Below are 23,004 nucleotides of genomic sequence, written 5' to 3'. Positions count from 1 at the left end.
GAAAATAGAACTGTGACGCACAGTCTTAGTTTCAGTAGTCCCAAAGAGTCAAGTCTTGATCAGTAGTTGTCACCCTGCCTCAGGACCAAGCAGAGAAAACCAAATATGCTTCCCAAAGCAATCAGGATGCTGTACTTCTAGTTAGCCGGCCTCCAACTTCATTATGGTAGAGCATACTTGAAGTCTTCCCTCTTTTTTCGGTATAAAGTTTTTCCACTCCCATGCGTGCCTTTGAGTCTCTGCTAAACACAAGTGATGGTGGCTAACTCCCTTCCTGTAGTAAGCTCTGAGTAAATAGACTCTGCTTGTTTTGGATGGTCTTTATTGCCACATAATACTAAACTGTTTTGTGGTAACAAATCCTAAAATATCAATGGCTTCACATATCAGAGATTCCTGTCTTGCTCACACAGAGCCCCATTGGGGTCAGTAGTAAGCTATTCAGTGGCTTAGGGACCTACAGTGCCTCCATAAATTGGAGGCTACCATCTCAAAATGTCACCTAGATTGTCACTGAAGCAGGAAAATGACAGATGGAGAACCACACCAGCTTTCAACTGCCTCAGCCCAGAACTGCCTCACAGACATCTACTTGCAGGGCTTTGGCAACTAATCTGGGAAATAGAGGACAGTATGTCAATATAGTCTCTGCCACAGAGATTAATAAACAATGATTGAAAATAAACATATGCCGTATTTCCTCCATTTCGCCATTTCTGAAGTCAAGTGATGCAGGTAATCTCCTAGTTGAAATGAACATTTAAATACAGAAACTTTGTAAAACAATTATATTCCAGGTTTTTTTAAGTTAAAAAAAAACTATGTTTCTATTATTCTCCTTGAAAAGCTAATGTTGAAAAGATATTGTTACATGCTATTGATAGTTTCTTTAAAGAAACCCTGTGTGTTTTAGTGTACTTTGTATTTGAATCAGAATAATTTGTAGCAGAACCATTCCAAGATCCAGAGTCATTTCCTTTTCTTTATTTTTTAACTTTCTGTTTTGGAAAATTCAAGTGTACACAAAAGTAGAGGAAATAGTACAGTGAACTCTCAGGTACCCGTCACCCAGCTACAACAATAATCAGTTTATCACTCTTTTGTCTCATCCAAATCATCATAAAATCAGATTATTTTGAAGTTCCAGGCATCATATTTATTCACAAGTATAATATTTCAGTCTGTATTTGAAAAAGTATAAACTAATTATTTGTTTATGTAAACCTAAAACACATTATTACACATATCCCAGAACTCAGTCATTTCTATGACTATTGTGCACTCACTTGGATGTTAGGAATGTTAGTAACTACATTTGAGTAATTGTCAAAGTACAGAGTTAAATATCAGTTCAGTTCAGCTGCTCAGCTGTGTCCAACTCCTTGCGACCCCATGGGCTGCTGCACGCCAGACCTCCATCACCAACTCCCGAAGCTTGCTCGAACTCATGTCCATCGAGTCGGTGATGCCATCCAACCATCCCATCCTCTGTTGTTCCTATCTCCTCTTGCCCTCAATCTTTCCCAGCATCAGGGTCTTTTCCAAGGAGTCAGTTCTTCACATCAGGTGGCCAAAGCTTTGGAGTTTCAGCCTCAGCATCAGTCCTTCAATGAACATCCAGGACTGATTTCCCTTAGATTGGTTGGTTTGATCTCCCTGCAGTCCAAGGGACTCCCAAGAGTCCTCTCCAACACCACAGTTCAAAAGCATCAATTCTTTGGCGCTCAGCCCTCTTCATAGTCCAACTCTCACATACAGACATGACCACTGGAAAAATCATAGCCTTGATTAGACAGACCTTTAAATATAGTCCTTTGTAAATATAGGACTAGAGTTAATCTCTCTGGTTCAGCATTTTCTAAAGTATAGTACACAGAGCATGAATTTCATAAAATGCTGTGGAGGAAAGAGTTCCTTGGTCATTTAAGTTTGGTCAGCATGACATTCTTTTCTTGTAAATTCACATGATAATGTAAAAGAATAATGTATTCTGCGTGTTGTGATCCCATTTTGATTAAGAATAAAAATATTATATATGCAGTATTAATAATAGTGACTTTAAAAAGTAGTGATTATGTTGCTTTCTTTCATCTTATATATTGGATTGGCCCAAAAGTTTGTTTGGGTTTGGGCCAACCCAATCACATTACTATAAAACTGAAAGCTTAAAACAGCATAAATGTATGCTTTTACAGTTCTAGAGACAAGAATTCCAAAATCAGTGTCACTGGCCCAAAATTAAATCATCAGTGAGGCCACTGTTCCTTAGAGGTTCTAGGAGAAAAGCATTTCCATCTTCGTTTGGCTGCCAGCATTCCTTGGCTTCTGGCTGCACCCCCTAGTCCCTGCCTCCATGGTCATATTGCCTCCATCTCTTCTGTGTATCAGATCTCCCCCTGCCTCTCATGCATGTACTTGCTCAACTGGATAATCTGTGATAATTTCCCCATTTGAAGATCCTTTAATGATATCTGCAAAGTCCCTTTTTCCAAATAAGGTAACATTTGCAGATTCCAAGGATTAGGAAGTGGTTAGCTTTGGGGATGTTATTATTCAGCCTACTGCAGTGATTCTCTGTTGAGGGAGGGAATTATAAGGGACTTCTACCTTACATAATTACATGATATTTGAATTTTTTCAATAGGGTGCATTTCTTTTTAATAATTGAAATAAAATTGTATTTTCTTCAGAGTAAAAAGGAATAAATCACTTGCATTTATTAGTTTAACAGATACTTCTGCACTGCCTATATTTACCAGTTTCTGTGTTAGGGGAATGAAAGGCAAATGTATCTTGACATAGAGAAGCAAAACTATTCTTATTTCATTTTTTTCCTCTCTATTAAGGAGAACCATCTTTGGAATGGTAAATAAGAATAGTAAAATGATGGCTAACTTGGAGTTGAAACCCAAACTAAAGGAATGCCTAGATGGCTATAAATGAAGTGCAACCTAGATACTGAGAGAATTTAATAACGGCCCCAAAGCACAAGAGTAGTGATGCTGGCAATTCAGATATGCCAAAGAAAAGCCATCAAGTGCTTGTTTAAAGTGAAAGTTCTCAGTTTAATAAGAAAAAAAATATGTACTGAGGCTTTAAGATCTGCCATAAGAACAAATCTTCTATACACAAAATTGTGGTTGTGCAAAAGAAAAACAGAAATGTGTACTAGTTATGCTCTTACACCTCAAACTATGAAAGTTATCGCCCCAGTATATGATATGTGCTTAGTTAAGACATAACATTTATACAGTAAGGTATTTTAAGAGAGAAACTACATTCATGTTGTTACATGTATGTTGTTATAAGTCTTTTTTGGGGGGAGGGGGGAGGGGGAAGCGCCCCACGGCTTGTGGGATGTTAGTTCCCTGACCTGGTATTGAACTTGAGGCATCTGGGGAATGAGAGTACAGAATCCTAACCACTGGACTGCCAAGGAATTCCCATAGCTGTTCTACTTTATTATTAGTTGTTAAATTTTTTACTGTACCTAAATTAAACTTTATCATAGTTATGTATGTATAGGAAAAAACAGTACAGTTGACTCTTGAACAGCTCAAGGGCTGGGGTGCCGTGCCTTTGTGCCATTGAAAATTTGAGTATAACTTTACAGTCAGCCCTCCATTCAGCATCCTTGGATTCAACCAACCACCAGATTGTGTTTACTGTAGTACGTGTTTGTTGAAAAAAATTCACATATGAGTGGACCCATGCAGTTCAAGCCCATGTTGTTCAGATGTCTACTGTATATATAGGGTTGGGTACTATCTGAAGTTTCAGGCATCTACTTGTGGTCTTAAAAGGTATACCCCCTGGATAAGGGGATACCTGCTGTGCATGGCACTGCTTTATCAGTCAGTCACTTTATAGCTTTGTTTATTTTTTCTTTTATTTAGATTGTAAAGAATTGTAGCATTCCTGGGGACTTCTGCAAAAGATTTTTTTAAGTTTTGCTCAAGGGAAAGCTCTGAATCTCAATCAAGTAGCTGTTAAAGAAGTCTTTTGTGTGGGTTATACATATAGATGTTTTCATGAAGAGAAGTGAAAAGCCAGAAGGATATAGACAAATGAGGCCTAAGACCTTTCCTGCCAGTAACTACACTGGCAGCAGTCGGCAGATGCTGCAAGAAATTCGGGAATCCCTTAGGAACTTATCCAAACCATCGGATGCTGCTAAGGCTGAGCAAAACATGGGTAAAATGTCAGCTGAAGATCCGCGGCAAGTCAGAAATCCACCCAAGTTTGGGATGCATCATAAAGCCTTACTGGAAATTCGAAACTCTCTACAGCCATTTGCAAATGAAACAAGTCGGAGTCCTTCAGAAGTTAATCCACAAATGCTTCAAGACTTGCAAGCTGCTGGATTTGATGAGGTAAGCACTGGTAAAAGAATTTTTCTTAACTTACACTGTGTAGCACTTTAGGTGATCTGCCTAAGTGTTGCCTTTGAGGATTTATTTATGTACACAAATATGTAGGGCTTCCCTGGTAGCTCAGTCCCTAGAGAATCTGCCTGCAGTGCAGGAGACTTGGGTTTGATTCCTGGGTTGGGAAGATCTCCTGGAGAAGGAAATAGCAACCCACTCCAGTATTTTTGCCTGGAGAATCCCATGGACAGAGGAACCTGGCAGGCTACAGTCCATGGGGGTCGCAAGAGTCGGTCATGACTTAGCGACTGAACCACCAACTACCGTCAGTACAGTCACTCAGTCGTGTCCGACTCTTTGTGACCCCATGGACTGTAACACACCAGGCTTCCCTGTCCATCACCAACATGCTCAAACTCATGTCCACCAAGTCAGTGATGCCATCCAACCATCTCATCATCTGTCGTCCCCTTCTCCTCCTGCCTTCAGTCTTTCCCAGCATTAGGGTCTTTTCCAATGAGTCATACAAATATGTACATTCTACAAGCAAAGAATGTTGTTTACAATTTCATTAGTTATTGAAGCAAAATAATTAATATTTCTTTAGTTTTTTTCTGTGGTTCTGAGATTTAAAAGGTTATGAAGTCAGAGCCAAAGTGCACGTGAGGAAAGCCACAGGTAGGGTCAGGGGAAGGACATCTGCTTGTGTGTCATAGTTGCTATGGTGAGCTGAGTGGCTGTTGAAATGATAGCCCTAAGGATATGAAGTTTAAGCTTATGTTACAGAGAAGGAAGTACAATCAGAGATATCATTAAGCAGTTATGCTCACATAACTCTCAGATACAAGTCTTAAACTCACAAAAACTAAAAATTTACTTGTTGATCAATCTCCAAGAATTTCAGTTTTTTGATGAAATTTCAGTTCATGTTAATTATACTGACTTTAATATTTTTACCTTTAGAACTCATTTTTAAAGTTTTCATAGCCTTTATTATTTAATCATATTTTGTTTAACTAATAAAATTTCTTTTCCGTGATTATATTCTTCAGGTGAATATTTTAAATGGCAGAAATCATTCTAGGTAAAAATTCACCATGAAAATTATAACTAAGTGTGAATAATCAGGCATTGATTACATTTTCTTTAAAAATTATTGTAACTTTTTTCCTGATTTCAAAAGTATCTATTCCGTGTTAAAAATTAAACCATATAAGGAAAAAAACTAAAAATTACCTTTAGCTTCACCACACAAAAATAATTACCCTTAAAATTTCTTCACTTTGTTAATATTCTAGTGACCACATTTTCAGCTATCTCTATGTTTAATTTCAAAAATGAGAACCTAAGTAGGCATTATAGTAATGGATTTGAAAAGGGAAATTTGCAACAAAACTAGGAAGAAAAAAGATTATTTCTGGCCCATTCTCTTCATTTGATTAATCTTATTTCCTATTAATTTTATATTTAAATGTTCTAAAAATGTTGGATTTGCACCAGAAAATATATGTAGAGGAGAAGACCTGGTTAATAGTTGGGGGATTAAAGAAATGGCTTGAATGGAGATTGTTTAGAGTACTTTCTTCCTAATACTTTAGTCACACGGCAGAGAATAAAGAGAAGGCTGAATCATGATCTTTTACTTTCCTCTTACATAGTACTAGGAAGAGGAAGTTTAGGAAAGCACATGGCTATACTATAAAGACCCTTAAGTGATAATGTGTGTCAGATTAAGTCACATCATTAAATACATATTTATGGAACACTTACTGTGTGTGAACCCATCAGACAGGATAGGGAATCATAACAAAAATGCTCCATTCCCTTACTGTGAAAGTTGCCCAGTCATGTCCGATACTTTGTGACCCCATGGACTGTATAGTCCATGGAATTCTCCAGGCTGGAATACTGGAGTGGTTAGCCTTTCCCTTCTCCAGGGAATCTTCCCAACCCAGGGATTGAACTCAGGTCTCACCCATTGCAGGTGGATTCTTTACCAGCTGAGCCACAAGGGAAGCCACCATAGTTTTAAGGAACTTAAAATTTTTTTCTAACATAAACAGTTTTAAGAATTGTAAGGCATTGGTCAGTGTCCTGTTCTTTATCTGTTGGCAATAATAACAAGAGTTGCTTTGCATTGCAAAGATGTTAGCTTTACTGCAATCACACATTTCAAAATTGTTTACCTTATGACATTAGTAGCTTTACTGAAAACATTTAGACATTTATTAATCCTCATTAATTCAAATAAGGAAGGAATGGTATTATTTATACTTGGCAATGGTATAAAGAGTATGGCAATTTACTTCTGCCTCCTGAATCATTCTTTCTGATAGCTTCCCATTGTATTGCAGAATTTGTTCAAGATCCTAACTTGGTACTTCAAAATTCTGATTCAGTTTTCACTTACTCTGGGTTGTTTTTTGTTTTTTTGCCTTAAATATTTCAAGATTAATTTCCTCATGAGAATAAATATGAAATAGGATCACTGTATTCTTAGGTCACATATAGCTACAATCACTGGGATATATTTTTGCTTCTAAGCAACCAAAGCACAGCAATATGGACATAATGTTTTCTATCATACAGGACTTATATTCCAAAGTTACTGATTTGAGGGTGCTCTTTTTCACACAGGCACTAACACCCCCACTTAAGGAACACTTGGTTGATATTGTTACAGATGTAACAAATATTTTACCATATAGCAATAAAATTCAAAAATAAAAGCATAATAATTAATCATCAAAATCACAAGCTGAAATTCTAATGTGCTTAAGGATATGGTTTTCACAGTGTTGAACAAGAATGGTGGATATCAGTTTTCTTACCAACTGAGATGGCACTGCCATGTGATAATAGCATAAATACAGTTTGCAGTTCACTTGGTTTAACAGTTTTAAAGTTAAGCACTCTGATGAATTTTAATTTGGGTGATTTGTATTATTTTAAATTTGCACATAAAGTGAGACTTACTAATCCTTTGTGTCTCACTACAAATTTGCAAAGTCTGATCACATAAAATGTGACCACAGTGTACCTTTTTATCTGTTGTCTAAGAAATAGGACACAAGAAGGACCAATACCTAAATCAGTGATAGCAGCGTTCCTCCAGAAATCCTTGTGTTTTTGTCTCATTGGTCAGAATTGTCATGTGGCCACTGTAGGTATAAGGAAAACTTCAATCAAAATCCTAGTAACTTTTTAAAGAAAGAATAGATCTTGAGTAAGCAGCAAGTCTCTGCCACAGCCTTTTTTCACTAGGCCTCACAGTCACCTCCAGTCATTTTGTGTAAGACGATTGTCTAACAGTGTCTGTTCCACCCATTAGTCTTCCTAAGCCGTTTTTCATTTAAAAGTAGTTTTTGAAATAGTAAATCCTATAGGACAAGTAAGTAGCTGCCTCCCTCTTGAAAAATGCGTATCAGTATACTTTCTGCATGTTAGTGTATAATCTGTGTTTACATAACATAAAGGATAAGGAACAGAGCAGGAGAACAAGCCGTATCTGAGCTCCAGGCACTGTGCTGCTGTGCTTTCACATATTTTCTTGTGTAATCCTCATGTCAATTCTGAGTGAATTACAGATGAAGAAATTGAGCTCTGAGATGTTAAATTAAGGTGCCAAAGTTCACTCAGTTTTAAAGTGAGGCTGGAGTGTATTTTTGCTTCTAAGCATGAGAAAATAATACAGGGCTGCTGGAACTCAGACTTTGGTTCCAGTTGATCTCAAACTCCTTTTTTTTTCTGTCATACCACATAGTCTCCTAAAGTCTTTGTATAATCATATAAAGTCTGAGTGTTTTCCCTCTACCATTTGTCCTATATTTGTGTCCTTAAACTCTTAAGAAGGTAGGAACCAGAATAACGTAGGTCTTTTACTAATAAACACACAGAGAAGTTTAATAAACTACTTTCCATGATGCAAAAGAGTGGTTTCCAGTATGTTGATTGATACTGTTTTTAACAATCTGATAGTCTCTGTTTATGTAAGAATGAAATTAAGAATGAGAAAATTCAGAAGCATGTTATGACTATATCTGGGAAAAAACCCTAGAAGAAAACAGGAATACTTTACATAAAGGTGAAAATATTGAAGAAACATTTGAAGGATTTGAGGGTTTGTTTTGTTTTCTTTAGTAATTTGAGATTGTATAGATTTTTATACTTTTACTGTGCTATACCTTGTAGCTTATTTATTTTAGCTATAGTAGTTTATACCTCTTAATACCCTACCCTTATCTTGCCCCTCCCCCTCATAGTAGTTTTACAAACAGGACATTAGATTATGGCTTGAGGCCTTGTTCCTCAAAATTATGAACTTCTCTAGTGGAAGTTATAGTGTTCTTTCCTTCTTATTAATTATATGATTTAAATTTTATTAAACTTCATGTCAGGATATGGTTATACAAGCTCTTCAGAAAACTAATAACAGAAGTATAGAAGCCGCAATTGAATTCATCAGTAAAATGAGTTATCAAGATCCTCGACGGGAACAGATGGCCACAGCAGCTGCCAGACCTGTTAATGCCAACTTGAAGCCAGGTGATTAATCATGTTTTTTTTTTTCTAATCTTATTTTATAATATTTAAAAATATTCAAGTATATAAAATGTTTTATCCTAGGAACTGTTAAAAGCATCACAGTGAGAGTCTTAAGCCAGAATAATAACATTATAGTTGTTAAACCAAAATGAATTTGCAGATGGGGACCTAAAGTTCCATAGTTAATTCTGATAAGGAGCAGTCTAGGTTGAGAACTGCTTGATTGGTTATAATGCAACTGAAATATTTTTCTTTTTAACCATAAATATTATCATTCAGACTATTCATTTTTCATGTATATAATCTTTTCTTATTGTGAAACATGTTCGTCATAGATTTAGACAGTAAAAGAAATAAAGCACCACTATAAATACCCACCAGACTTTGGTATGTTTTATTTCTTAGTCTTTTTTTCCTGTGAAAAATGAGTGGATTTATATGTGTGTATTTTGTTTATTGTTTAAGTGAAAGCAGCTGCTGCTGCTGCTAAGTCACTTCAGTTGTGTCTGACTCTGTGCAACCCCATAGATGGCAGCCCACCAGGCTCCCCCGTCCCTGGGATTCTCCAGGCAAGAACACTGGAGTGGCTTGCCATTTCCTTCTCCAGTGCGTGAAAGTGAAAAGTGAAAGGGAAGTTGCTCGGTCATGTCCGACTCTTAGCGACCCCATGGTCTGCAGCCTACCAGGCTCCTCCATCCATGGGATTTTCCAGGCAAGAGTACTGGAGTGGGGTGCCATCGCCTTCTCTGAGTGAAAGCAGAGGGCATATTAAAAGCTGCTTTATTCACTTACTTCACCGTGTATAACTTTCATTGTTATTAAGTGGCCTACAAAACACTTGGCTACAGTGAGATAGATTTGTCACATATGTTATTTAGCCAGCCTTTCATTTTTTGACATTTGTCTGGCTCCTTTTTTTTTTTCTTTTGGCCGTTACAGACATACTGAAGTAAAGGCCCTTTTACCTAAGTCTTTGTACATTTCTGATGATTAGGTAAAAGTAAATTTTCAAGGATTTACGGAAAGTTTTTCTTATGGGCGTACTTCATATTGTTGTGCTTCGCTTCATTGCACTTTGCAGATACTGCATTTTTTACAAATTGAAGGTTTGTGGCAACCCTGCACCAGGCAAGTCTGTTGGTGCCATTTTGCAAGCAGCGTTTGCTCAGTTCATGTCTCTGTGTCATATTTTGGTAATCCTCGAAATATTTCAAACCTGCCACCAATAAAGAGTATGACTCACTGAAGGCTCAGATGATGGTTAGCCTCTTTTTTTTTTAGCAATAAAATATTTTTAATAAGATATGTACATTGTTTTTTAGATGTAATGCTATTACCCACTTACTATGATATGCGTATATATATATATTCATATATTCATGTGTGTGTGTGTATAAGGTAAACATAACCTTTCTATGCACAGAGAAACCAAAGTCTGTATGACTCACTTTATTGCATTATTCACCTTACTGACCTGTCCTAAAACTGAACTCACAACCGTCTCCCTCCAAGATATGCCTGTATTGCTGTCCAGAAAGGTGTTACCAACTTAGACTGTCCCAATCAGTTTAATATGAGAATGCCTGTATTTGTAAATCCTAGGTATTATCCTTTTCATATGTTTAATGGTTATGAAAGTACTGTCAGTTTACATCCACATTTCTTTGATCACTGGTGAGCTTGAATATTGTTTATTGATTGTTTTTAAATTGACATTTTAATTCTTTCTTAATCTTGTTTTTATCTTTTTAAATTGATTTGTAAGAGGCCTAATATTTTCATTCTTTCATTCAGCAAATTTTTATTGGTCAGTTCCTTGTTTCAGGCCCTTTGCTTGGCATTGGGTATAAAGTTCTTGCCCTTTTTTGGAGTTGAGATTCTAGTAAGGGAGATCAAATACAGAAATACATGTAGAATTACAAGTGTGAATGAAGAGAGGAGAGTTATGTGATTCTGTGGACTTATACGATAGAGAGGTTTTTGACCTGATCAAGGACATCAGAGAAAACCTTCCTGTTAAACTGATAATGGAGCTGATATCTGAAGAAAGAAAGTGTTAGTGGGGATGGGTTTAGTGAGGAAGTTTGTTCCTACGCATGGCTTGTCTGGCAACACGGGAGACCTGGCTTCAATCCCTGGGTTGGGAAGATCTCCTGGAGAAGAGAAAGGCTACCCACTCCAGTATTCTGGCCTAGAGAATTCCATGGACTGTATAGTCAGTGGGGTCACAAAGAGTCGGACACAACTGAGCGACTTTTGCTTTGACTTTTCTTTCAGTAAGGTATGTACATTCGAAGAAATGAATGTGGCTCAAATGCTGAAAACAAGAGTATAAGATATGAGTGGAGAAGCGCATAGGGGCCTGACTATGCAGGACTGTCTACTGATTTTATCCTAAGAGCAGTAGGAGGTAACAGAAACATTTTAAGCAGGGTAATGACATGATTCACTTTGTGTTTCAGAAAGATAGCTGCAATGGATGAAAACGAATTAGAGCAAAGGAGGGTATAGACTTGATAAGAAATACAGTACATAGGAAATGAAGGTAATTTGGACTAGGGAGATGGTGGTGGAGAAAATTGAGTGAATTAAGAAAGAGATAGGAATAAAATTGATAACATAGATACAGATTGCATGTGGTGTGTGATAACAGAGTTGGGTGACTCTTAGGCTTTTGTATATAAAAATGGATGGTGAGGCCTCACGTTATAAAAGGGAATGCTCAGAAGACAGAGTTTGGTGGAGAAAGTTCATAAATCTGGTTTTTGACATAAGGTTTAGTTAGGTTCATTGAGTTATCCCAGTGAAAGTGTCCCATTATATTGCAGAATTTGTTGAAGATCCTAGCTTGATACTTCAGAATTCTTATCCAGTTTTCACCTCTTTTGTGTGGGGGTGGGGGAGAAGGGTGCAGTGCCGCACCACTTTCAGGGTCTTAGTTCCTTGACCAGGGATTGAACCTGGAACCAGGGTGATTCATGGCTTGTCCATGTGGATGTTGAAGTTATAGAATGTTGTCAGGGCTTAGCGGAGAGCATCAAAGTTAGAGTTTATGGGTGAATGAAGGTGAGCAAGTAGGTGTTCATTAAGTGAACATTAAATGAATGAGACCTCCCACAGATAGCATGAGCTTCTAAAGAACTGGCTTTTTAAAAGAGAATGCAGAAATAACCATGATCTAGAAACATAATTGGAGAGCAAAGAAGTGGAGCTCTACCTTTTAACCCAGTTTATTTTTTAAAGAAAACCTTAATTGCAAAGGGCTGAAAGGAAAGTAATGTCAGCAGATGATAATCTGCTTTAAGAAGGTAGGGGAAAGCTTGGAGCAGAGGTCAGTAATGGAGGAGCATTTGCTCGTCACATAGAATAAAAGTGTGTCTAGAGGGCAGTAGTCGGGGGTTTAGGAAGTAGAAGAACAGAGATCTTCATGGGAGGTTCATAGCAGTAAGGGTGGCAGTATACTTGGGACTTCCCTGTGGCTCAGACGGTAAAGAATCCTACTGCAGTGTGGAAGATCTGGGTTCTATGCCTGGATTGGGAAGATCCCCTTGAAGGAGGGCGTGGCAACCCACTCCAGTATTCTTGCCTAGAGAATCCCCATGTACAGAGGAACCTGGCAGGCTGCAGTCCATGGGGTCGTGAGGAGTTGAACATGACTGAGAAGCTGAGCACGACTAAGCACAGTGTACTTGAGGGTTGCAAGTACTTGAGGGTTGCAGGGATTTCATCTTAACTGGTAAAAGTGGGAGAGTGATTTGGTGCATTTGGCCTCAGCTGACTCTCCGAAGAAGGTAAGACTGAGCCTGTGGTCAGAGGACTTGTGTAACTTACCCAGAGTGATGACTGTCCCAGAAATTATAGCCCCAGGATGCTGACAAACTTATGTAAAATAGAGTGTTAAACTGTCCATTCTGAATATTTACCAGTTTCTTTTTCATGTGTTCTTAAATACATTTTCTCCCAGGGTAATGTGGTGTTAACCTTTCAAATTTATGAGTGTTTCTTGTTTGTTTTGTTTTGAATGATGCTAAGTGTTTCATGTACTTAAATCTATCAGTCTTTTACTGTATTGTTCTCTATATTTGTCATACTTCGGAAGACCTTCCCAGGAGGTACAAAGAAGTACCCCAGTATTAACAAATGTCCACTGCTTTTTTCCTAGTATACTTGTATGGTATCATCTTTAACATTTAAATGTTTAATCCTTCTGGAATATATTATTTATGTGTATTGTATTTTATACAAATGTATTTTACATATATTTTAAATACATTATATCAGCCCTTTTCTAAGCGACAAAACTATTTTGAACACATTTTTTTTTCCTTCAGTATTGCATGTTTTCTTGCCTGTTTATTTGGAAATTCCATTAAATAGAGACTCTGTAAAATCTCTACCTTATTTAGTGTCTAGTTATCCCTTAACTTTTTTGTTTTAAAAGCCATACTGAAATATATTTAAAATTTGTGTTCTATTTATCAAAACTACAAATGGACGCATCCTTTGGCTCAATAATGCCATTTCTAATAATTTATCTACCTAACATATCTATGAAATGATATCTGTACAAAATTCTTCATTGCTTTCGGAGGGGAGGGGTAAACCAAAAGATTGGAAACCACTTTAATAGCCATCAGAGAAACTGATTAAATAAATCTGGGAACAACCATGTAGTGAAAAACTGTAATAACTTTTTTTTTTACGTAAAAAACTGTTTTATATACTAATATAGAATCTTCGGTTTTTTTAAATGAAAAGACCCAGGCACAATAGTATATATAGGGGGTATATTATTTTTTTTAATTGAAGTATAGTCGATTTATATTGTTTCTGATGTACAGCAAAATGGCTCAGTTTTATATATATATATATATTCATTTTCATATTTTTTCCATTATGGTTTATTACCATAATGGACATTAAATATAGTTCCCTTTGCTATACAATAGGACCTTGTTGTTTATTCACTCTAAATATAATAGTTTATATCTGCTAGCCCCAAACTCCCAATCCAACCTCCCCCACCTCTACCCTCACCCCCTTGACAACCAGAAATCTATTCTCTATGTCTGTGAGTCTGTTTCTCAGATAAGTTCATTTGTGTCACATTTTAGATTCCACCTATAAGTGATATATGTTATTTGTCTTTCTCTTTCTGACTTATTTTGCTTAGTATGATAATCTCTAGTTGCATCCACGTAGCTGCAAATAGCAGTATTTCATTATTTTTTTTATGACTAATATTCCTGTGGGGGTATGTGTGTGTGTGTACACTACATCTTCATTCATTCATTTGTTAATGGACACTTAGGTTTCTTTCATGTCTTTGTTATTGTAAATAGTGCTGCTGTGAACACTGGGGTACATGTATCTTTTCAGATTATAGTTTTGTCCAAATACATGCCCAGAAGTGGTATTGCTGGATCATATGGCAACTTTTAGTTTTAGCTTTTTGATGAATCTCCATAGTGGCTGTACCAATTTACATTCCCACCAACAGTGTAGGAGGGTTTCCTTTCCCCTTTCTAGTACTATTTACTTGTGTATTCCTAAAATATCTTACTGATGACATTGGTTACCTTCAGTGACATTGGTTGGCTAAGGGACAGGGATCCGTGTCCTTTTGTACTGCCTGAATTTTAAGCTATGAGAAGGTATTACCTAGTCAAAAATGGATAAAATTCTAAAATATAAAACCACATGCTGAAATTTTATTTTTGTAATTCTTGAAAGAGTAGTATCTTTTAGTAGGCTTAGAATTCCAAGCTAAATTTTTCAAAAGTAGGAGGTTAAAAAGCATGTTGTTTTTTTCTGTTTTATTCCCATAGGGAGTGTGCAACAATCAATTAACCGCAAACAAAGCTGGAAGGGTTCTAAAGAATCCTTAGTTCCTCAGAGACATGGTCCACCACTAGGAGAAAGTGTAGCATACCGTTCTGAAAGTCCCAATTCACAGACAGATGTAGGAAGACCTTTGTCAGGATCTGGTGTAACAGCGTTTACTCAAGCTCATCCTAGCAATGGACAGAGAGTGAACCCTCCACCACCTCCTCAAGTAAGGAGTGTCACTCCTCCGCCACCTCCAAGAGGCCAGACTCCCCCTCCAAGAGGTACAACTCCGCCTCCCCCATCATGGGAACCAAACTCTCAAACAAAGCGCTATTCTGGGAACATGGACTACGTCATCTCCCGAATCTCTCCAGTTCCACCTGGAGCCTGGCAGGAGGGCTATCCTCCACCACCTCTTAACACATCCCCAATGAATCCTCCTAATCAGGGACAGAGAGGCATTAATTCTGTTCCTGTTGGCAGACAGCCAATCATCATGCAGAGTTCTAACAAATTTAATTTTCCACCTGGGAGACCTGGAATTCAGAATGGTAGTGGTCAGACTGAGTTTATGATGCACCAGAATGTTGTCTCTGCTGGCACTGTCAATCGGCAGCCACCCCCTCCATATCCTCTGACCCCAACTAATGGACAAAGCCCCTCTGCTTTACAAACAGGGGGTTCTGCTGCTCCGTCATCATACACAAATGGGAACATTCCTCAAGCTATGATGGTGCCAAACAGAAATAGTCATAACATGGAACTTTATAACATTAATGTACCTGGACTGCAAACAACTTGGCCTCAGTCATCATCTGCTCCTGCCCAGTCATCCCCAAGCAGCGGACATGAAATCCCTACGTGGCAACCTAACATACCAGTGAGGTCAAATTCTTTTAATAACCCATTAGGAAACAGAACAAGTCATTCTGCTAATTCTCAACCTTCAGCTACAACAGTCACTGCTATCACACCAGCTCCCATTCAACAGCCTGTGAAAAGTATACGTGTATTGAAACCAGAGCTGCAGACTGCTTTAGCACCTACACACCCTTCTTGGATACCACAGCCCATTCAGAGTGTTCAACCTAGTCCTTTTTCTGAGGGTACCGTTATGCCACCTGTTGCTGAAGCTCCAAACTATCAAGGTCCGCCACCACCTTATCCCAAGCATCTGCTACACCAAAACCCATCTGTTCCTCCATATGAATTGGTCAGTAAGTCTAGCAAAGAGGAGCAGCCAAGCTTGCCTAAGGAAGATGAGAGTGAAAAAAGTTATGACAATGTTGATACTGGAGATAAAGAAAAGAAACAGATTACCACTTCACCTATCACTGTTAGGAAAAACAAGAAAGATGAAGAGCGAAGGGAATCTCGTATTCAAAGTTACTCTCCTCAGGCATTTAAATTCTTCATGGAGCAACATGTAGAAAATGTGCTCAAATCTCATCAGCAACGTCTACATCGTAAAAAACAATTAGAGAATGAAATGATGCGGGTAAATTTTTTTAATATTATTATTTTTTATTTTTATTGAAGTGTAGTTGGTTTACAGTGTTGTGTTTCAGTTGTATAGCAGAGTGAATCGGTTATTCATATACATATACCCACTGTTCTTTATATTATTTTCCCATATAAGCCATTACAGAATATTGAGTAGAGTTCCATGTGCTATACAGTAGGCCTTTTTTAGTTATCTATGTAATATATAGTAGTGTGTATATGTCAGTTCCAATCTCCCAGTTTATTCCTTATTCCTCTGGTAACTGTAAGTTTGTTTTCTACATCTGTAACTCTAGATCTGTTTTGTAAATAAGCCCATTTGTACCTTTTTTTTTCGATTCCACATATAAGCGATATTGTATTTGTCTCTTTTTCTGACTTACTTCACTCTGTATGACAGTCTCTAGGTCCATCCATGTTGCTGCAAATGGCATTATTTCATTCCTTTTATGGCTGAGTATAAAACCTTTAAAATTTTCTATTTTTATACTTGATCATGCATTTGCTTGGTGTTTATTTTAAAATACTGTGTTCTAGTATTTTTATGCTAAATGTATTATCAGTTATTTAAAAGTCCGTAAACATTAAAGTACTTTAGATTATACCATTTTATTTTAGCATTTCAGGATTTACCCAGAATTTTCTGTAATAAAATTGTAATAAATTAAGAAAAGTATAATTTGCAGTATGCAGTTTAGGTATACATAATCCCTTTAATGGAAACTGAACCAAGAGTTATTTTCTGGAGTTTACATATTATCTTACATTTTAAAATAAACTAGAAATATCTTAGTCCTATCTCTTGATAAACTTATGAAACATATTTTTACTTATAGTTGTTTTGGGGCTTAGGGGTTTATTCATCAGGTTGGTCTTATTAGAAGTGTCAGAGACATCTCCTTTCAGTTATTTCCCCTTCTAATGTCCTGAAATTATTAAAATCTACTAAAAAGGAGATCAGAATAATTAAACCCTTTAGATTAATTTCTGTTGTGATTCCATGTAACTCTCTTCTTTAGATACTATGGTGGTACTGTTATTTTTATAACATGTTTATAGTTCAGAGGTTTGACTCCCAGTCTTACATCTACTGCCCCAAATCTTAAGAGGCTCGTTTGTGTTAAAGTTTCTCATGACATTTGAGAGAGCTGTTCTTTTAAAATGATTTTTCTGGATCTGACTTCACAGTATAGTTACTCTTGCTATAAACTGAATTTTATTGTGAGAAATACCATAATAACCTATATGGCTTATCCATATTTAGCTCTTAGGATTTCTTACTAAAGTCTGTCTGTATGTATTTTCTTAGTTTATTTTTCCTTTTTCCTCTTCACTTTCACTAATAGCTGATTTAAACTTTTATGGTGTTGGAAGCTTTGCTGACTTCTGTAGCCTCCATTACTGTGTAGGCAAGTAAGATTTTAAGAGAAACAGTTCTTTACTAAGTCTGGCATGCCACCCTTCTTAAAAGATTTTGCATGCAAATGCCTATTCTAACAGAAGCATGAGGTTGCTGTATTTTAATTAGCTTTGCGTTTCTAGAGTTATCTACTTTTCAAAACAAATTCCTTTTCTATTTAGATTCTTAAATTAATCCTTTATTAACTAGTCATAAATAGACTGTTTTTCCTTCTAAATCCAGGTATTCCATGTCTACTTAGACAGTGGTTTTTGGTTTTTGTTTTTATCTGGGTTTTTTTTGTATCTTCACAAGTCACACTGACTCTTCTTTGAAATGTTCCAAAATATCTAAGATACCTTATAATCAAACAAGTAGTCCCTTTGAAATAAGGTAGGACATACTCTGTGCATTTTGTGTTAGTGATGGCTGTGAGTCCTGCCTTTACTGTAATGCCCTGAAAAAGATAAAAGGAAAGACTGACTTATTAGTGAGTGGGTTGACTAGAGAAGATATTCTTTTGTTCTTAATACATCAGTTTTTTAGAATAAATGAACCTGGAGTGGAAGAATTTCTTTTCATGAAGACCAAAATGAGAATATTTGAGACATAGGCATTCTACAAGTGGATGCATATAATGAAAGCAATCTGATTATGTAGTTTGGGATGAATGTGCCGGGAGAGATAGATGAGGGTGCATGTTAACGTGTTTGGCGATTGCACACTGGGAACTCTTTTTTTAGTGCATTAGAGAGGAGTAGAAAGCTGACCATTGATAGCATCTTCTCCTTGCTCTCCACAGCAGACTCTGTATTCACCTTGTGTATCCTGTTAACTATCCCTTATGCTGCACTGTTGATAATTAATTTTCTCTAAAATATATTCTAGATTTCTAACATGCTTTATTAAAAATTATTATGCATTTAACCTTTAAATATATATGCCTGAACTTTTTCCAAGCGATTTCTTAATATTTAGTATAGAAGATAATTCCTCATTTAATATTAAGTTTATTTGCCTAGGTTGGATTATCTCAAGATGCCCAAGATCAAATGAGAAAGATGCTTTGCCAAAAAGAGTCTAATTACATCCGTCTTAAGAGGGCTAAAATGGACAAGTCTATGTTTGTGAAGATAAAGACATTAGGAATAGGAGCATTTGGTGAAGTCTGTCTAGCAAGAAAAGTAGATACCAAGGCTTTGTATGCAACAAAAACTCTTCGAAAGAAAGATGTTCTGCTTCGAAATCAAGTTGCTCATGTCAAAGCTGAGAGAGATATCCTGGCCGAAGCTGACAACGAATGGGTAGTTCGTCTTTATTATTCATTCCAAGACAAAGACAATTTATACTTTGTAATGGACTATATTCCTGGGGGTGATATGATGAGCCTATTAATTAGAATGGGCATCTTTCCAGAAAATCTGGCACGATTCTACATAGCAGAACTTACCTGTGCAGTCGAAAGTGTTCATAAAATGGGTTTTATTCATAGAGATATTAAACCTGATAACATTTTGATCGATCGTGATGGTCATATTAAATTGACTGACTTCGGTCTCTGCACTGGCTTCAGATGGACACATGACTCTAAGTACTACCAGAGTGGTGAGTAAAATCATAAAATTTGTATGTATTCATATGACTTATTAGTGTAATAAAATATAAGATGATATTATCCCTGGATGGGAGCCAGAAGTCCTGGGTCAGGTCTTAACTCCATTGGATAAATGTGAGTGAATCCTTTAGATACTTAGATTTATAAAATGAAAGTGTGTGTTAGAATTAATTATTTCTAAATGTCATTAACATTTTTTAATTAATCTCTTTACATTTTGTTAATGTGAAATGTGTCAGACAAATAATTTGAAAATAATTTTTAATTTTTTAATTGAAGGATAATTGCTTTACAGAATTTTGTGGTTTTCTGTCATATGACAGTTTGGAAATAATTTTTAAATGAAGCCCCCTACACACCACTCAACTTAAGAACTAGGTTATTAGTATTTTTGAAGTCCCTAAACAATCACTTCGTTTTCTTTCCTCCATAGAGGTAACCTTTATTTCAAAACTCCATAATCAGTTCTTTACTTTTCTGTATAGTTTTATGCATATCCCTGAACAACATACTACTTCATTTTGCCTACCCTTGAACCTTTATTTAAATGTAATCATTTTACATGTATTCTTCTATGTTGACTTCCTGTATTTGTTTGAGGTTCATCTGTGTTCCTGCATATAAATAAATGATAACATTTATTTTCACAGCTCTTTAGGATTCCATTGTATGACTGTTATACAGCTTGTTTAAACACTTGATGTGCATGATTCTCTTTAATCCTCACAATGTCATTGTGAGGCAGAGTGAAGAACCTGAGGCTAAGTTAGAAATTTGCCCATGGTCGGACAGAAAATAAGTGTAAGGGCTAGGCTTTGAACCCAGGTTTGTCTGCTTACAGGGCCCATGTTATTTCTGCTATACCACACTGCCTCACCAAGATCCCTCCAAGCACTAATGGAAGTGTAAGTCAATCTAACATTTGTTGAATACTTACCATGACTAGGTGCTTTATATATATTCTAATTTAATGTTCACAGCAATCCTCTGAGGTAAGTATTATTGCCTCCAATGCTTCTTGTGAACACAAGTGGATTTACATTAAATAGATAGAACTTAAGATATCTGAAGCTACTTTAAAGTTCAGGTTGCTGCTGCTGCTAAGTCACTTCAGTCGTGTCCGACCCCATAGACGGCAGCCCACCAGGCTCCCCTGACCCTGGCATTCTCCAGGCAAGAACACCAGAGTGGGCTGCCGTTTCCTTCTCCAATGCATAAAAGTGGAAAGTGAAAGTGAAGTCGCTCAGTCGTGTCCGACTCTTAGCGACCCCATGGACTGCAGCCTACCAGGCTCCTCCATGGGATTTTCTAGGCTAGAGTACTGGAGTGGGGTGCCATTGCCTTCTCCATAATTTAATATCTCCCCAGATTTACCTGAATCTTATCTGGGGCTTATCTTAAAAATATGATTCTTAGACTCTCTTCCAGTCTTCTGATTGAAAATCTCCACTGGAGATTAGAAATAATAGAAATAATAATAATAGAAATAATAGAAATTATTTTTTAATCAAACATCCCCGTTTATTACAGATAGGTTAATTTCAGATTTTTTTTTTCCCCTAGGTGATTTCATCCAGTCATAGCTTTAATTACTACCTCTGCATCAATGACTTCGAAATCTCTCTTCAGAAATGTCCTCTCCCTTTCACACGGATTCCTAATAGGCCTTTCAAACTTAAGACTGCTAATCAACGATTCTTAATTTCTCCCCCTCCCTATTTGTTCCCCTCCTTTTTGGTAAATTGTACTACCACCACCCATCCTTGATTCTAAATGTGTTCACTTTTCTCCATCTGTACTATTATCATCATAGTCCAAACTTAACTGTAATAGCCTCTTACCTGGTCTCTTTTTCACCCTTGTCCTCCCTATACTCTATTCTCTATATAGCAGTTAAAAGTTTTCCTTTTTAAACATATATCAGACCTTTTCATCACTTCAAGAGAATGAAAAGGTCTGATACGTGTTTTAAAAGAAATGCCTTCATTTAATACTTCTGTATATATAAGTATATTCATATGTATAAATACACACACACACACACATATGTATTCCAGTATCTTCACTGTACTTGAAGTAAAAGGCAAACCGTTTCTTTTGCTTGTAAAACCCATGTGCGCTGTCTCCTGCTCCATTTCGTTCCATTCTCCCCTTTACTAACCACACTGGTCCTCTCGAGTACTGTTGTGTGTAGAATGCCTTGTCTGGTTTTCATATTGTTGAGTTCCTCTTTTTTTCTTTTTAAACAAATGCCACCTCAGCACATTTGCCCTATCACCGCATGTTGATTCTCTGTGCGGGACACATCACTGGTTCTCACATATGTATTTGTTATATTTTTCCCCTACAGATAACCTGCCTGAGAGAAGAATATTGTCTTCAATTGTTAATGTTGTCATTTGCTGAATAAATGAAACACAAATCTAATTTGTTTGAAACTTTGTCCAGAATAATTGGAGAGCAGCCTGAATAACAAATTATCGGTCCTGCCTACTCAATAACTTTTATTGTCATCATTTGTTGTTGAGTAAATTACTACATCTTAGGCTAATTTTTCTTAGTGTAAGATTTATCCTTTGGTATTTCAAGAGTACAGTCTCTAGTTATTAATAAGTACAGCATCAGTGATTTGGCATACATTGTGTCTTAGCTTGTCAACACGGGGAAGTGTTGTTAACTTTAGGATGTCTAAAGATTAAACAGATAGGTCTACTATTGTTGTTTTTATTTATGTATTTATTTATTTTACTATACAGGTGACCATCCACGGCAAGATAGCATGGATTTCAGTAATGAATGGGGTGACCCCTCTAACTGTCGATGTGGTGATAGACTGAAACCACTGGAGCGGAGAGCTGCACGCCAGCACCAGCGGTGTCTCGCACATTCTTTGGTTGGGACTCCTAATTATATTGCGCCTGAAGTCTTGTTACGAACAGGTAGACATTTGTCCTATAAAGAATCTCAGTGTGCCTGTAGACCAGGAGAATATGGTTAATGGTTCAGGTTTACAATAAAAGTATTAATTCTATAGTATAAATTGGCGATTTAATATTAATTTTCATTGTATTCATTCTGAGCAGTTTTTTCAAAAGTGCTTATGAATAACCATAAATTTGGTGTCTAATTTTAGGCTATACACAGTTGTGTGATTGGTGGAGTGTTGGTGTCATTCTTTTTGAAATGTTGGTGGGACAGCCGCCTTTCTTGGCACAGACACCATTTGAAACACAAGTGAAGGTAAGGTGTAGAATCTGTACCAAAATAATTGTTATGAAGCCCCAATACCATACACCTTTATCAGTCCTTTATTTAGAGCATCTTAATTTACAATTAAAGAATGAGCTTGTAAGGATATAGGAACCCACTGAAATTCCACGTGTGCTCTCCCCCGTGGGATTTTACCACCCCCATATCCTTCCTCATGCATATACTACATTCACGGTTCTTCCTCTTACAAGTTTTTAGTACCTTTTGAAGATGTATTCCAATTTATTCTTTCTACTGACTGCTGGCTTTGTTTCCTTGCACGTACATTCTGGCCCCAAACTACTAACAAATGTCTGTATCTCCCTAGCACTTAAATGAAAAGCTGCTCACAATGTTGATCATAAATTATCCCATTTAAGAAACCTTTTAGTGGCTTTGTCTATAAAGTCCCAGTCTTTCCTCTGTTCCTGTGTTCATACCATTCCCTCTGTACGGAATACCCTTCTTTCTCTCCCATGTTTCACAACTTTCCCTCC

The 23,004-nt window shown here is 36.8% G+C and overlaps 1 protein-coding gene across 2 annotated transcripts in view; it reads left to right on the top strand.

Moving 5' to 3' along the window:
- Nucleotides 1-23,004, top strand: part of LATS1 (large tumor suppressor kinase 1) — a 38,388-nt gene that overhangs the window by 8,004 nt on the left and 7,380 nt on the right. For both annotated transcript variants that reach the window (XR_011258666.1, XM_069598679.1), the window contains exons 2-7: nt 3,897-4,373; nt 8,765-8,912; nt 14,741-16,239; nt 18,666-19,248; nt 22,015-22,197; nt 22,392-22,498. Coding sequence is in view for 1 of the 2 variants with exons in the window: in XM_069598679.1 (XP_069454780.1) it covers nt 4,032-4,373; nt 8,765-8,912; nt 14,741-16,239; nt 18,666-19,248; nt 22,015-22,197; nt 22,392-22,498 (2,862 nt within the window). In the remaining variant the exon portion in view is untranslated. The remainder of the gene's footprint in view (nt 1-3,896; nt 4,374-8,764; nt 8,913-14,740; nt 16,240-18,665; nt 19,249-22,014; nt 22,198-22,391; nt 22,499-23,004) is intronic.

The sequence above is a fragment of the Ovis canadensis genome, chromosome 8 (genome assembly GCF_042477335.2).
Source record: "Ovis canadensis isolate MfBH-ARS-UI-01 breed Bighorn chromosome 8, ARS-UI_OviCan_v2, whole genome shotgun sequence".
Classification (NCBI taxonomy): domain Eukaryota; kingdom Metazoa; phylum Chordata; class Mammalia; order Artiodactyla; family Bovidae; genus Ovis; species Ovis canadensis.
Note: the sequence above shows the minus strand (reverse complement) of the source record. Positions and strands in the feature narration are given on the sequence as shown.